Source organism: Dipodomys merriami, unplaced genomic scaffold (genome assembly GCF_024711535.1).
Source record: "Dipodomys merriami isolate MVZ:Mamm:240054 unplaced genomic scaffold, mDipMer1.0.p SCAF_2, whole genome shotgun sequence".
Lineage (NCBI taxonomy): Eukaryota > Metazoa > Chordata > Mammalia > Rodentia > Heteromyidae > Dipodomys > Dipodomys merriami.
In genome coordinates, this window is record NW_027203381.1 from 38,365,150 (window position 1) to 38,382,768 (window position 17,619).

At 39.3% G+C, this 17,619-nt stretch overlaps 1 protein-coding gene across 1 annotated transcript; it reads right to left on the minus strand.

Moving 5' to 3' along the window:
- Positions 1-869: 869 nt before the first annotated feature.
- Hrh4 (histamine receptor H4) lies at positions 870-16,359 on the minus strand. The gene is made up of 3 exons (XM_070028656.1): positions 16,176-16,359; positions 7,246-7,409; positions 870-1,688 (listed from the first exon to the last, which is right to left on the minus strand). Exons 1-3 carry the CDS (start codon positions 16,357-16,359, stop codon positions 870-872), a joined length of 1,167 nt encoding a protein of 388 aa, XP_069884757.1.
- Positions 16,360-17,619: the final 1,260 nt, after the last annotated feature.

The window sequence follows — 17,619 nt, forward strand, 5'->3', positions numbered from 1 at the left end:
ACCATTGAGAGCCCCTCCCATTTCCTTGTATGACTGCCACGCCTTTCTCCTACTACATCACTCCTTCTTTCCAGGGGAACATCAAAGATAAGGCTGGAAATACACACGAGCTTACATGAGCTTATTTTCTTGCCTATGGCCAAATCAACCCCAAATCCAATTTCCAACTGATCATAACTGACCTAATCATCTTCAGCAACAAGCTTTTTTCCTCTATTGCATACTTTAGAGAATGAATTTCCAACTAGATACATCTGAACCAGTATTAGTATAAAGTAAAAAAAAAAAAAAAAGGTAATATTACTGCAAAAAAATTAAGCATGGTAAGAAAACATAAACTTTAAACTTTCACAATCAATGATATTCAAGATCCACCAAAAAGAAAAGAGGTGGAGATGACTTAGAAAAATATTAGTTCTTTCATGGCCATGAGGATTATAAAAATATCACTTTAATAAACTGTAATCCAGTGGAGTCATTTTCCATTGACTTCCATATTCTTTTTTTGTAACTGTACACATGTACCATGTTATGGATTGTTTGGCAGAGTGCAAAGGTCAAGATGAAAACCAGATCAAATTCATTTAAGAATGATTAAGGCCAAGCACTGGTGGCTCACTCCTGTAATCCTTGTGACTCAGGAGGCTGAGATTGAGGGTCATGGTTCAAAGCTAGCCCAGGCAGAAAAGTCCATGAGACTTATCTCTCACCACCAGAAAACTGGAAGTAGAGCTGTGGGGCTCAAAGTGCTAGCCTTGAGTGAAAGAGCTCAGGAAAAGTGCCCAGGTCCTGAGTTCAAGCCCATGACCAAAAAAAAAAAAAAAAAAAAGTGATTAACACCAAAATTTCCAAAAGTGAAAATGTTATCTTCAAGAGGATATTGACCGATTATATGGTAGTATGGGCTGCTTCTTCATACAAAAAATTTTCGAAAATGACTTCTGAAAACGCTTGTGACACAAAGGGTACAAAATAGGATTGACAAATGAATTGAACCACTGCAGCCAAAACACAAATTTGTACCACTCTGCTTTAGCATATTCCCTTTGGGGGTAAATGGAAAGTATAATTGTGGATAGAGAATATGGAGCCCAGCAAACAGCAAAAGCACTTAAAAGAATGGCCAGGGACTTGGCTAACTTCCTGGCTCTGAGAAATTCAAAATTATCCCTTTGTTGAAGAGCAGTGGAATCAAAGCGGGAAAGGGAACCTGTTTTAGAAGCAATGAAACTGCTATGTGTGTGGGTTCTTAAGGAAACCAAGAGGCTGATATTTTTTCTTGGTCTTTCTGAATGAAGAGATGCAGCTTCTTCCTTCCGGTCAGGTAGAGATGTCCTTGAACCTAGACCACGTCTGGAGGAGTGTCCAGAGTCACTGGAAGAGGCAGAAATGAATCCAGGATGGCTGAGGCACCTATTAAGAGTCCCACGCTTCCATAGGCTCCAGTAAATCTGTACGTTAAAATAAGCCACTAAGATGACTGGGACCAGGAATTCCAAGAATGACGTGATGATAATGACATACCATTTTGAAATAAACCCAGGTTCACATTCATTAGTCCTGTTTTCCTTATTCCAGGTCTCTGAAACTAGTATCATCGGTCCATTCACTAAGAAAGCCAACACCCAAACAGCTGCCATCTGAGCCACAATCTTTAAGATCCCAGTGTGTTGACTCCTATAAGATACCTACAAAAGAGCAGATAAATTTGTTTCAACATAATGAACAAAAATTGAATATACAAAGCATCCCCTAGGCCCTCAGAAATATCAATGATGTACAAGGGGTAAGACTTTTAGCTAACATGAGTATTGTGACATGAGTTAGAAAAGAGTTCAATGTCAAGGAAACCTGAACCAAGATGCAGACTATCTTAATGGTTTGAAAGGGGAAAACTACAATCTCAAGATTAAACTTCAGACACAATAGCAAATGTCAAAGCCAATATGTAAGATAGCAATTTTCCTCCCCCCACCCCTACTACACCCTATCTGAATGTTAACTGAAATCAGGTATACCTGAAATCTGAATGTTAACTGAAATCAGGTATACCTGATCACAGTATTTTTCAATATGCAGACTGGATAATGATAGCTATTCTTTTTTTTTTTGGGGGGGGGGGGGTCCGGTCATGGGGCTTGAACTCTGGGCCTAGGCGCTGTCCCTCAGCTCTTCAGCTCAAGGCTAGCACTCTACTACTTGAGCCACAGCACCACTTCCGGCTTTTTTTCTTTTTGCTTATATGGTGCTGAGGAATCGAACCCAGGGCCTCAGGCATGCAAGGCAAGCCCTCTACCACTGAGCCACCTTCCCAGCCCATGATAGCTATTCTTTTCAATCAAATAGAATAGTCAATTTCAGAATGTATCACATGTAGAATAGGTATTATTTGATGACATTCATTGCCTAAATCAATGCATCTTTGGAAGTATAGATATACAGATATAGATGAATACACATATCACAGCAGAAAATGCAGCTGGGTGCTAATGGCTCATGCCTGTAATCCTAGCTACTTAGGAGGCTGAGATTGAGAACTGCAGTTCAAAGCCAGCCTGGACAAGAACGTCTATGAGACTATCATCTCCAATAACCACCAGAGAACAAGAAGTGACACTATGGCTCAAAGTGGTAGAACACTAGCTTGAGCTGAAGAGCTCAGGGACAGTGCCCAGGCCCAGAGTTCAAGCCCCACAACTGAAACAAATGAGAAAGAGGGTTGGGAAGGTGGCTCAGTGGTAGAGAGTTTATCTTGCATGCATGGGGCCCTGTATTCAATTCCTCAGCACCACATAAGCAGAAAAAGCCAGAAGTGGCACTGTGGCTGGTAGAGCATTAGCCTTGAGCTGAACAGCTGAGGGACAGCACTTAGGCCCAGAGTTCAGGCCCCACAACCAACAAAAAAAAGAAAAAAGAAAAAAAAGAAAGGAAGGAAGGAAAGAGAAAGAAAGAAAGAAAGAAAGAAAGAAAGAAAGAAAGAAAGAAAGAAAGAAAGAAAGAAAGAAAGAAAGAAAGAAAAGAAAGAAAGAAAGAAAGAAAGAGAAAGAAAGAAGATCAAGTACACACAAAGACATTTAACCCTGTGTGAGAAATGTATGTGTTAACACAGCCTTGCCAAAACACTTGTTTCTACAAGTGTTTTTATTTGTTCAATAGCAACTAAAGCTGTAATGGCCAGTCACTTTGAGAAATGCGACAGCAATAAGTTCCATTGTCTTTTTTTAAGAGTGGAGAATGGCCAGGTGCTGGTGGCTCATGCCTGTAATCCTATCTACTCAGGAGGCTGAGATTTGAGGATTGCAGTTTAAAGCCAGCCTGGTCAAAAAATCTGTGAGACTCACATCTTCATGTAACAAAAAAGCCAGAAGTAGAGCTGTGGCTCAAGTGGTAGAGCTCCAACACTTGAGCACAAACACACAAGGACAGTACTCAGGCCTTGACTACAGGTCTGAGGATCAGCACACACAAGACACACACACACACACACACACACACACACACACACACACACAGAGTAGAAAAAAGAAAAAGAATATCTTATAAATCTAAACATTCTTATGTCTAGCCACTCTACATTAGAGATAAATATCTGAACCAAGAACACTTAAAGGGCATCTGGAACAGACATGAGAACCTCTTTTAAATGTGTATGTTTCCTTCCAGGTCAAATGTTCCATATTTGATTTAATTCTAACAATAAAAGAAATTATCAACCCAAGAAATGGGAGCATGCCTCCCTTCCCCTGTCCCTCAACTACTACTCTCTCTGAACGTTAAAGTCTCCATCTATGTTGTTTTCACATCCTAAAGGGATGTGAAAGGGGGGTTTTGTTCATTTCTGGTTTGTTTGTATTGTTATTAGTGGCAATGGTAGTAGGGGTGTGTGTGTGTGTGTGTGTGTGTGTGTGTGTGTGTGTGTGTGTGTGTGTGTGTGTGTGTGTGTGTGTATGCTGGGTCTAAGGCTTGAACTCAGAGCCTGGGAGCTGTCCCTGACTTTTGTTGTTCAAGGCTAGCACTCTACTACTTGAGCCACTGCTCTACTTCCAACATTCTTTATTTCTAATTAGCAAAAACTAGAAGTAGAGCTATGGTTCAAGTGGTAGAGTGACAACTTTGAGCAGAAAAGGTACCTAAGCCCTAAATTCAAGTCCCAGTAGCAACACTAAACAACAACAATGTATTTCTCAAGATAAGATGAAGTTCAAGCTGACCACAACTCTCATACACAATATACTTTTTTTTCCTTGTGTTTCTCTTCCCACTAATTAATATATCTCTTGCACTAAATCTAATGATTATGAAGATGGTAACAATACCCAGATGGTCATAAAACTGCCTTTAGTTTTTTAATTGCTCAGTTCAGCCTCTGTAATGATATAATGCAATATGCCAGAAAGTGATCTCTCTTTCATTATGCATAAGGTCAATTGAGATAATGGACATCCAAGGGATTTGAGAAGAAGTTATGGATCTCTTCATCTCTGGGGAGCATTTTTGACAGATAGACAGCTCAAGCATGGCTTAAATATAGACCCAGATGGTTGGAGTGGCCTCCCTGCAGTCAATCAGTGGCCAGGTTTTAATCCATTGCAAAACACGTACATTATTCAGGATACTGTCCCCTTCCCTCCCCCAGTGAAATAACCAAGCATTCCATCAGTCATATTTCTTTTGTAAGACAGAAATTTCCATTGGAACTTGCTGGTGTTAACAATGAGATTTGCATTCTAATTTTTCCATAGTGAGTTGAATTTTGTTCCAAAAATGGTGTGTCCAAATCCTAAACACCAACACCTGTGGATGTGGCCATCTTTTGAAATACGGCATTGGCAGATAGGCTCAAATTAAGACAAGGTTATATTAAATTATCATGATCCAATAGGACTGGTATCCTTATAAGAAGAGGAAACAGAGGTACAGACACCAAGAGAAGAGACCAGATGATGACACAAGCAGAGATTAGAAGGATACATCTGTAAACCCAGAATTGCCAACATTGGAAGCTAAGAAAGACATGGAACAAGATTTCCTAGCACCTTCTGAGAGAGGATAGTCCTGGGTACACTTCAATGTTAAATTTCCATTTCTAGATCCAAGAGAGAATAAGATTCTGATGCTTTTAGTATACCAGTCCCTCTCATGGCAACCTTAGCCAGTCAACCCAACTCCCTCACCAGCTCTCTTGGCAGCATTACTTTTAGCTCAAGCTTTTTTCTTCATCTTCAGGTAAAAATATGCTCCTCTTCCTATCTTTATTCTGTGTCCATTTTAATTCACATTTCCTCCACTACAGTTAGCCTACAGTTTTCCTTTCTCATCAGCCTTGTTGCAGCCAAATAGCATCTACCCCTCCAGAAAACATCTCTGAGCCCTGTGATCATGTACTGTCCTCTGCACTGACCTTTGCTTTTCCAAACTATGGTGAGATTTCCATTTCCTGGGCTCAGCCCCCACCCATTTCCGATCACACTGTCTCTGATACTTCCAGCTGCAGGAAGAATTCAGCTTTCCACTATCACTTCCTATGAGCTCCCACTGGTCTTGCTTGGATGGCTTCCTTCTTTTTGTAAGGGCTACACATGAAACAACAACCAGACTTTAACCACGCAGAGGACAATATCCTAGCACATGGATCAGCCTATCACTGACCATAAAAGAAATGTAACCCAATACCCCTTTCTGTAAATAAAGTTGTATTGCTATACAGTCAAATATTTTTGTTCATCTAGGGCTATTCTTCACGACAACAACCAATTTGAGCAGTTACGATCAAAATCATAGGTCCTACAAAACTGAAAATGTTTTTTGTCTGGCTCTGAATAGTAAAAAAAAAAAAAAAAAACTTCCTAGTTGCTAATTTGAAAAATGTAAAGCTAACCTATAATTGGGTTCCTGGGTAAGTTCTTGGAACAGAGCATTCTGCCTTACCTAGACCATTCTGTGAAGGAGAAAGAAACGTCTGTCTTGCTTGAACCTTGGGATTTTGGAATTACTCTGTTCTAGAAGTTTGTCTGTTGATTCATCTAAGACCTCTGTCCTGTTGGTCTCCAGAGCACACAGTCCTCCCAGACAAGAGCCTTCCTGATGTCTCAACTGCCAGCCCAGCACTCCTGTCACTGTGATGAACTCATATGTTTCTGCATCCTCCTAGACTGTTAAAACAGACTGTTAATCCAGGTGCCAGTGTCTGTAATCCAACTCAAGAGGCTGAGATCCAAGGATCAAGATTCTAAGCTACCCTAGGCAGGAAAGTCTGTGAAATTCTCATCTCCAATGAACCACCAAAAACAAGAGTGGATCTGTGGCTCAAGTGGTAGAATTCTAGCCTTGAGCAAAAAAGCTCTGGGACAGATCCCAGACTGAATTCACACACACACACACACACACACACACACACACACACACACACACACACACACACACACACACACACACACACACAGACTGTTGATTCATTTCTGTATCCCAGTACTCGGTAAAATGCCTATTAAACATGGTAGTTCCTGAATGATTTTGGACCCCAAGATTTACAAGTAAATGAATTTCTCATCGAGGCCACAAAGATTTCAAATCACTGCCCCACATTGATGTGGCTCTTATCTACCCCTCAGCCTATGTCTTCCTTTGTTCTGAGAAAGTTTGCTTGCTTAAGTATTGCCACTCATTAATGAGGCTATTTGGTTAGATTTGGGGAAAGTTCAGACTTTGCCAAAGGTCCTAAATTGTCACTGGACCTTGGTCTTTCTAGCTGGTTCTATTATATAACCTATCTTTCCCCTTCAGCCATTCAGAAATGATTTTCTTATTCCATTCAAAATCTGGTATCTTTTTCTGTATTCACCATGTACCATCCTGAAGATAATACTCAGGTCTCAATTTGTCTATAGTGTGAAACTACTGTAGCTCTCATGTGTATCCAACCTGCTAAATAACCAGTATTCTACTTGTGATCACTAATCTTGGTGTTCTTAAGAAACAAGGCAATGAGGACTTTGAGCAAAAGAGCAAAAGCTTTGAGCAAAAGAGCTCAAGGAAAATACCCAGGCCCTGGGTTCCGGGCCCAAGACCAACAACAAAAAAATTAGACATTGTTTTTGTTGTTGGAATGAAAGTATAGTAGATCATATGCTTAGTATGTCAAAATCTATGGGATCCATCCCTAGTACCTCTTTGTTTCTTTGCTTGAGCACCCAAAATTTACATCTATATAATCTTGTAAGGAAAACAAATGGACATTTTACTTACAGCATTTGAAACTGACTGGTATCGATCATAGCTGATGAGGACAATATTATACACAGATGCTGTACACAAAAGATGGTCAACTATAAGCCAAAATGTACAGATTTGCATTCCAAAATTCCAGTTGAACAGTGTGTGAGGGATGAACAAAGGAATGGAAATCATACCTGTACAAAGAATAAGTAAAAGTTAAAAACTGGCACCCATCAATTAAACAATGAAGGTATTTTAATGGGTACATCACTGAGTTCATTGAAAATGCCTTCAGTTGTTATTGAATACATGTCTTCCAAAGGTCTATATATGAAGGCTTGGTCTCCAGGCTTGGAGGTTCTGTGGAATTCTAGAAAGTAGGATCAAATGGGAGGTTCTTACATCACTGGGCATGAACTTGAAAGGAATGTGGGATCCTTGTCTGTCAGTCTTTTCTGCTTCCTATTTGTAGATGTGAGCATTTGTTCCAGCATGTGTTCTTAACCATTACCATCTTCCCCAACTATTGCAATCTGCCACCCATCAGAAGCCAAACAAATAGGCTATCCAGCCTTGGGTTTGAACCTCTAAACTGATGTAAGCAAACCCTCTTTCTTGATAAGCTAATTGTCACCAATATTCTGCTATACTAATGGCATGCTATATTGAAATTCTTGGTATTTCATCCAGCATATTAGGGCTGATTTTCTATACCTCTTAAGTATGGTTTTTGTAATAGTTGTCATAAGTGTACCTCCAGTAGTTACTAGTTATTAAATTAAGGTATTAAATTCTAACCTCTATTTTCAGCTATATCCAGCAAAAACTTTTTAATTCTTTGTAATTCAACCCAAAGAGAATGGGTCTCCCTTCCCTCAAATACATGTCACATCTCACATTTTCATATTTCTTTCTCCTTACCAACCTTGTTCTTTCTTCCCTCAAATACATGTCACATCTCACATTTTCATATTTCTTTCTCCTTACCAACCTTGTTCTTTCTTCCTAGAAAAGTCTCCTTGGTGTGTGGGTGTGTGTTTCTTCCTTAAAATGAAAAATGACTTCCTCCATGTCATCCTTCTTAGAACTTGCTTGGTAGAGGTCATCCTTAGGTCACCTGCATTATCCTGGCTCTTTGCCATTCTCTCTCTTTTTGTTCACTAATTATAAACTTTATATCATAGTAGCTATCTTTTATTCTATCTTTCCTGAGGAGCAGGACCTTGTTGTAGATCGAGTTTGTATACTTTCTACATGTAGGGACATGTATATATCCTATGCATGGCTTGCACATTTAAGACTAAAAGGTATTACAGAGTGACTATTGCATTACAGATACCATCTCATTTAAACTTCCTCTTAAGCTTCTAGAGGTAGAAGCCATGCTGACCAAACAGTTAAAGAACATAACACAATTTGACTAAGATATAATCAGCTAGCAAGTGGAGAAGACTGAATTTTGATACCAGAAAATGTGATGAAGAACCATTGGTTAACCATAAACCTTTGATGTGTAAATGAACAGGTAAGCTCAGCCAGAGTCAGGCCAGCACTGGGACTGCTGATCAGAGGAAAATGATGACACCGGGTTCCCCTTCCTTTAGCCGTTGGAGTTTTTAACTATGTTGACATTTTCACATAGGTGTCATTATTTTCCAGAGTATGATGTATCAAGGGTTTCCATGAAATCTGATTTTGTTATTATCTTCATATTTATCAGCCATTTGCATAAGTTCTCAATTGTTTGTCTGAGGACCAAATAAGTTTATTACTAAAAAACAATAATAAAGCTAGGTATTGGTAGCTCACATCAGAAATCATAGCTACTCAGGAAACTGAGATCTGAGGACTGTGGTTCAAAACCAGCCTAGACAGGAAAGTCAGTCATGCTCATCTCAACCAGAAAAAAAAATGCTAGAAGTAGAGGTATGACACCAGCCTTGGTGGTGGTGGTAGTAGAGCACCAGCCTTGAGCTACAAAGCTGAGCAAGAAAGCAAGGCCCTGGTTCAAGCGCCAGTACCATCATACACACACACACACACACACACACACACACACACACATACACACCACACACACACAACACACACACACACACACACACACACACACACACACACACACACACACACACACACACTAGGATAAAAGAAAGAGATGAGAGAAGAAGGAAAGAAAATGTATTATCCCAAAACAAGACAATATTAAACCAGTGAAAGAGAATATGATGTCAAACTTAATATTCTGTCTTCTGTTTTGTTTGTTAGAAACCGGGACTTGAACTGAGGCCCTGGGCTCTGTCCTTGAGCTTTTACTCAAGGCTATGGCTCTACCACTTCAGCCACAGCTCTACCAATGGCTTTTGGTAGTTCATGGGAGATAAGAGTCTCACAGACTTCCCTGCTTATTTCAGACTGCAATCTTTAGATGTCAGCCTCCTGAATATCTAGGATTACAGACCTGAACCACTAGTGTGAGGCTTGTTTCTTTTTTATAACACTGAAGTTTGATCTCTAGGCCTTGCCATTTGAGCCACCCCTTCATCCCCTGTTGCTTCAGTTTGTTTTTCAGAGATGGCACATTTGCCAAAGCTGGCAACAGACCTGACTTCTCTTACCTTCACTGACTTGTTTCAAGATGGGGTCTTAATAATATATATATATATATATATATATATATATATACACACACACACACACACACACACACACACACTGGCCCTGAATTCACTATATAGTCCAGTCACTATATAAATATAGTGACTGTATATATACATATATATAGAGACTATATATAGAGACTAGAGAGAGAGAGAGAGAGAGAGAGAGACTATGTATATATAGTCTAGTCACTTTATCTTGAACTTGAGTGGCTCCTATCTCAGTATCCCAAGTTCTGGAATTATAAATGTCAACTACCATGCCTGGCTTCCATTGTTTTTTGTTTTGTTTTAGTTTGGTTGGGTTTTTTGTTTGTTTGTTGCTTGTTTTGGGGGGGGGTTGGGGGGGTCCGGTTGTGGGGCCTGAACTCTGGGCCTGGGCACTGTCCCTCAGCTCTTCAGCTCAAGGCTAGCGCTCTACCACTTAAGCCACAGCTCCACTTCTGGCTTTTTTTCTTTTTGCTTATGTGGTGCTGGGGAATCGAACCCAGGGCCTCAGGCATACAAGGCAAGCGCTCTACCACTGAGCTACCTTCCCAGACCCTGGGTTTTTTGTTTTTTGTTTTTTGTTTTTTTTTTTTGCTAGTCCTGGGGCTTGAACGCAATGCCTAGACATTTTTCCTGAGCTTCTTTTGCTCAAGGCTAGTGCTCTACCACTTAACCACAGCCCCACTTCTAGCTTATATCTCAGTAGTTAATTGGCAAGAGAGTCTCACAACTTTTTCTGCCTGCTCTGGCTTCAAATTGTGATCTCAGATCATCCTTCTGAGTAGTTAGGATTACAGGCATGCACCACCAGAGCCCAGCTTCAATTGTGTTTTTAATGAAAGTTTCAATTCAATGCCTTTCATCTCATCAAGGTGTGGAGAGGGGGGAGCCGGTTTGCCTGAAGTAAATCAAAGTATCTAAAAAATAGAAACAAAGTCTGAAGTAAATCAAAGAATCCCAAAAACAGAAACAAAGTTGGAAGGGATAGTAGGAGAAAAATAAAGGGAGGGGTGACAATGCTTGATAAGAAATGTACTCATTACCTTACTCATGTAACTGTAACCCCTCTGTAACCCCTTTTTTCTTTTTTTGTCTTTTTTTGTTAGTTGTGGGGCCTGAACTCTGGCCTGGGTGCTGTCCCTCAGCTCTTCAGCTCAAGGCTAGCACTCTACCACTTGAGCGACAGCACCACTTCTGGCTTTTTCTGCTTGTGTGGTGCTGAGGAATCAAACCCAGGTCCTCATGCATGCAAGGCAAACACTCTACCACTGAGCGACCTTCCCAGCCCTGTACAGTATCTTTACAATGAAAAAAAAAAGATCCGAAGTTGTGCCTTCCAATATTTTCAGCTTGAGTATTTTCCACATCTACACTCATTTCTTCCACAGAGGAAGATGCTTGTGATCTTTGCATTGGACTCCACTGACTTGAAGTATTAAAACAAGGGCTCTAAGTTGAATACTCCTTTCCACATACTTTCTGAATTATATGAATAAGAAATGGTGTGCTGGAAACTCCAAGACTGCTTGAATGCAGTTTGCTGATAGAATGCATTCTAGTCTATTCTGTTGTCCCCTTGTGTTCTATGTGATGTTTTAGTGCAAATGCCGTATTCTCAGTTCCTGTCTGTGGAAAAACACATATTTGGGTTTCCTTTGAAGGAGTTTCAGAAAAGTGAATATAAATATTTCTCTGAGCTGCCTACTCAGAAGTGTTTCTACAACACTACAATGGAACTGTGTTTCTGGCTCAAATAGACTTGCTAAGTAAGTCCAAGAGCCAGTTCCTGAAACAAATTATGATTAAGAAGTTTCCCTTATTTGCAATAACAAGTACATGTCTAGGATAATCTTATCAGACAAGCAGATAAGGTCAAAAAGCTATACACGTATGACTATATAAAATGATGCTAAGTGAAATAGGGACACAAGAGGTTTTTTCTTGTAACTATTGTTTTTAATGTACCATGTGATTTTTTTGGTTTCTTTTGTATGTTCTTCCCCCAATGGTATAACCCCTGTTGTCACTGTATTTGATTCTGGTGCCCTGCATCTTGCATATACATTTTTCTAATTTGAGGAGGGGAAGGGAAATAACAAATGCTGAAACAAGGATACAGATTGACCCATTGTAACAATGAGATGTACAAGATACTATGTTGGAAATGAACTTTACAACTGTGGTGGTGGGGGAGTTGGGGAAATAGGGAAGGAAGGGATAGTAGGGGAAAAACAAAGGAGGGGTAACAATGCTCTATAGGAAACGTACTCATTACCTTACTAGTGTAACTGTAACTCCTCTGTATCTTTATAATAATTTTTTTTGTCGGTCATGGGGCTTGAACTTTGGGCCTGAGCACTGTCCCTCAGCTCTTCAGCTCAAGGCGAGCACTCTACCATTTGAGCTACAGCACCATTTCTGGTTTTCTGGTGGTTTGTTGGAGATAAGAGTTTCATGGACTTTCCTGACAGGGCTGGCTTTGAACTGCAATCCTCAGATCTCAGCCTCTTGAGTAGCTAGGATTACAGGCATGAGCCACCAGCACCCAGCAAAAAAATAAATAAAAAATAAAAAAGTGTCAGTTTAAGAAAATTAAAAGCTCTTCCTCTAAGTGGACTGGAGTGAGCTGTGAAAATGCTTTACTTTCTTGATCCAGGAAACCCCATTAAATCATGAAAGTCAAAAGGTTCAAATCTTTCTGTTCACTTTAAGAACAGCAGAGAAGCAGCTCAGGCTGTCAAGAGTATGCATATCTGATGCCATGCTGTGTGTCTCCAAGATCATGTCTTGTATCCTGTCTCCTGGCTCATCTGCAGTCATCATGGAGTCCCAATTCAGCTCTCCATTGGAGCTGAATTGGCTTGTTGGTATTGTTTTTGTTCTTCTTTCCTCTTTAGCATGTTTCCTAGCTGTGTTATGTGTATTTGCATGCTGAAGGCCTTTGTAATAACTGGCAGCCTGCAGCCTGTTAACTGTATAATAAAGACAATATTCTATATTTAAAAAAAAAGAGTATCATATCTGAAAATCTTCCAAGTATCTGAAAGAGGTCACTTTGAATAAGCAATGTGTGCTGTCAGGCATTTACATGGTAAAGTTGGCAAGTGTGCACAGGCAGCAATGGGCTGAACACAGGGTTGGTGGCCCAAAAAGAATGCTGAATTTCTGCTGCATTTTCTTCAGAATGCAGAGAGTAATGCTGAACTGAAGGGTTTGGATGTAGACTTCCTGGTCATTGAACACATCCAGGTGAACAAAGCACCCAAGATACACTGCTGAACTCATAGAGGCCATGGTCAGAGTTACCCATACGGGAGTGCCCCATGTCACATTGTAATGATCCTTACTGAAAAGGAGTAAATTGTTCATAAACCAGAATTGGAGGTGGCACAGAAGAAAAAAGAAGTATCCCAGAAGAAAATGAAGAAACAAAAACTTATGGCATGGGAATAAATTTAGCATAAAATAAATGCAAATAAATGAATGTTGGTTATCATTTAAAAAAGAAAAAGAAAAATGATGTAATCCTAACTCAAGAGACAGAAATTGGAGAGTTGAAGTTCAAGTCAAGTCCAGGCACAAAATGTTAGTAGGGTTATATCTCAAAGAACAAGCCCAGTGTGTTAGTGTATACTTGTCATGAGAGGCAGAAGCAGAAGGATCATGGTCCAAAACCAGCTCAGGCAAAAGCACAAGTTGCTATCTGACAAACAACTAAAGCAAAAAGGGCTGAGGCATGGTTCATGAGATAAAGCAATTGCCTACCAAGTACAAGGCTCTGAGTTCAAACTCCATTACTGCCTACCACCACTTCCAAAAAAGTGAGAGAAAACAGACTTAATATAAGACAGTAAAAAGGGGAGCCATCTATGTCTAAAATCTTGGATCTTGGTTGTTTTGCCTTGTCCTTCTCTATGACAAAGTATGTCAGGGCCTTGTTCTCATTGGAATAATCAAAACACATCATCTTTTTAACTACCAAAGGCTACCTAAAAGTCACACAATTTCATAAAGGAAGAAGAGATATATTTGTAGCACAATAGTCTCCACCTTCACATCAGTATACTTGTATATTGTGTGTATTTTTATGTGAGCAGAGTGAATGATGGAGCAGGATATATATCAAATTGTAAATGATGGTTATTTGGAGAGAAAGAATTGAAAAGAGAAAGGGGAACATCATTGATTTTCCTGGGGATTGACCTCAGGGCCTGAGTGCTCAAGGCTAGCACTCTAATTTTTGAGCCATAGCTCCACTTCTGGCTTTTTCTATGATTAATTGGAGACAAGAGTCTCATGGACTTTGTTACCCAGGCTGGCTTTGAACCCCATGATCTTCAAATCTCAGCCTCCTGAGTAGGTAAGGTAACAGTTATGAGCCAGGAGAGCCCAGTAATCATTAATTTAAAAAATTAATTATCTGTGCTGGGGCTGGTGGAGTGGCTCAAGTGGTAGAGCCTGCCTAGCAAATACAGCCCTGTGAGTTTTAATCTCAATAAAGAAAAGAAAAAATTCTGTGCAAGGATACAGGTTTAGGGTAGAGGGCTTGCCTAGTATGTATGAAGGCCTGGGTTTGAATCCCAGAAACACACACACACACACACACACACACACACACACACACACACACACACACACACTTATCAGTTTATCTGTGTTATCGCTGATTTTGTTGTTTCTATGTCATAGCACTTAAGTAAGTCTCTCTAGCCAGGAGTTTCCTCAAGAACTTTCCAGGCACCAGTAGAACTGTAAGTGTCCTCCCACATGCTCCTGACTTTGGTTGAGGGCGTATCTTCCTTAGACCCAGAGGAGCCCAATCACGCATTCATCTCTCTCTTTCCTTGACCATCTCCACCTTCTGCAGCTCTGCCTAGTGCCCTTCTTTTGCACCCTTGCTGTAGCTCAAAGTCTTGCCACTTGACTTCTACCTAGATCACAGCATTGCTGCATGCCCCAGCTCTCCTGCCTCCTGCAGACTGCCTCCAAGGGCAACACCCTTGATCTTTGGTCCTACCCTCTCTCTACTGGTTTGTAAAATCCTATCTCCTCATTGTCTGTTTTAAAAGCTCCAATCCAGACTGATGCTATTATTTCAAGACCATGACTATAGAGATCCAAACTTGATCCTTTTCTGTTCCCACTCAACTCTCTACACACTAGCCTCAGGTTCACACCTAAGAAGATAAGAATAATGACTTTCTACCAGCATGTTCTTGCTGATTCTTGGAATTCTCTTCTCCCCATTTCTGTCTGTGGAAAGCCTGGCTGTCATTCAATGGTGCAATTTGAATGCCACTTTCCACTAATTAAATGTGCTTTCTCCATTTTTTGAGTGCCTTTTCTCTGGGTGTGTTTCCATGGGGTCTCACATCACTCCATATATTAGAGTCATTTATGAATTGGGGAAGAGATGGATCTATTCATCTATAGATCCTATTGATATTGTGTATATCACAGGATAGCCATGCTATATACTATACCAACATTTGTGAACTTAATTTGGTTGAAACATATCTGTAGATCACTCAAAAGAGGACTAACATTTGTTGAACAACAATTGCATTTTAGGCAATAAACTATCCTATCTTCTTCATTCAATTTTAATCTACAAGCAACCTTTCTCTGAATATGCCAGATTAAATTATATATAAATTATAAGTGTCAACCTGTTGACCGTTTTGCATTTATGTTTATTATGATAAGAGCTGTGAAAAGTGGTAACAATCAGGAACTGACAAGTTACAAAGAATGTTTTCAAAGATTACTTTGGTTTGTATGGATTCTTTCAATGATATAACAATATGACACATTATATGCAAGGTAATTTAGTGTAATAATATATATATATATATATATATATTCTGTGTCATAACTTTGAAAATACTATTAGCCCCAACATTTTGGTGACCTGGCTATCTCATTTTTAAATTATTATCCCACCATCCAATTATTTCTATGCCTCTATCTAAGGAAACTAGGACTTACTTAGAGAGAAATACTTACAAATGTAAACATACAAGGAAAACAACTCCTAAAATAACTAATTCTTTTATCAAAACAAATTTAGGACTATTCTAGACTTAATGTTATTCAATAAAAAGAAATTGTTTTCAGATAAAATTTCCTCATTACACTGATTTGCTTAAAATGCTTAAAATGCCACATAGACTCCAGAATTTTAATACTTCAAAATTTTCTTTTTAATGTCCCTCCCTCTTGTATAACCCTCTTGAAATAACAAGAGCTTATTTTAAGGTTTTAGAAAGAATAATCATCAGAAAAAATGTTTGAAATAGACATATAACTTACCCACGAAGAAGTCAGAAATGGCCAAGTTAAGAAAAAAATAATTACTTCGATGTCTAAGGTTTTTGTCCATCACAAAAGCTAAAATGACCACAGCATTTCCTAGCATTATAGCAAGAGCTACTATGGACATAACAAATGCTAAAGAAACTTCAGTAAAGTTCTTTGTACTATTACTACCTGCCATCACATCAAGTGATAAAGAAGTTCAATAGAGAAAACTAATCCAGCCAGACAATTATGTCAAGTATGTTTTCCAACCAGATACCTAAAATATATAACCTTCTACTCAAAGCATCTTCTACATTTTTAAAATCTGATGCTGATGTCATGGTACTTCCTGATTCTTGATAAAGTCAACTGTGGTTAACAGTTTCCCTTTACTAACACTGAAAAACTATTTCCAAAGAACAGTGAAATGTTTTATTTTTTATTTTTAAAGCTTTTGCCAGTCATGGGGCCAGAACTCTGGGCCTGGGCACTGTACCTCAGCTCTTCAGCTCAAGGCTAGTGCTCTACGAGCCACAGCGCCACTTACAGCTTTTTCAGCTTATGTAGTGCTGAGAAATCAAACCCAGGGCCTCATGCATGCAAGGCAAACAGTCTACCACTGAGCCACCTTTCCAGACCCGAAATGTTTTATTTTAAACAATAACAAAGCTGGAAGTGGAGCTGTGGCTCAAGTGGTAAAGTACTAGACTTGAGTAAAAAAATATTCCCAAACCCAAAAGAAGCAAAACTTATAATCCAATCGAAAGACAGGTCAAGAAGCTGCCAAATATAATCTATTCGGAGAAAAATCCATCAATTGAAACCACTGTAGTAAGCTGGGGCCTGATTGTTCATTCTTGTAATCCTAACTACTTAGGAGGTTAAGATTTGAGGGTCCTGGTTGGAATTCAGCCTGGGCAGATAAATCTGAGAGACCTTTATCTTCAATTAACCAGCAAGAGGCCAGGACTAAAGGTATGTCTCAGGTAGTAGAATAACAGCCTTAAGTGGAAAAAAATCAAGTGAGAGCATAAGGCCCTGATTTCAAGTCCTGGTATGGGCACAAAAACCATCTAATATTAACCCCAAGATAATAACAGATAAAGAGATTATGACAGTGGTTCTAAATCTGTATCCTATTTTCAAGAAATGTGGAAAGATATAAAAGTCATTTTAAAGGCCCAAATAAAGCTTTTAGAAGTGAAAACTAGAATGTCTTAACTAAAAATACTAAAAGAATTAACAAGTCTGACATTGAAGAGGAAACAATTAGTGAATCTGAATATGTAGCCATGTAAACCACCCACAAAGAAACATAGAATCAAAGCAAATTTTAGAAAAAATTAATAGAACATCATTAAGCTATCAGATAACTTAAGGTTACTTAATGCATGTCCATAAGGTATTCCTAAAGGAGAGATAAGGAACATTAAAAAACGAAGACTGTCCAAAATTT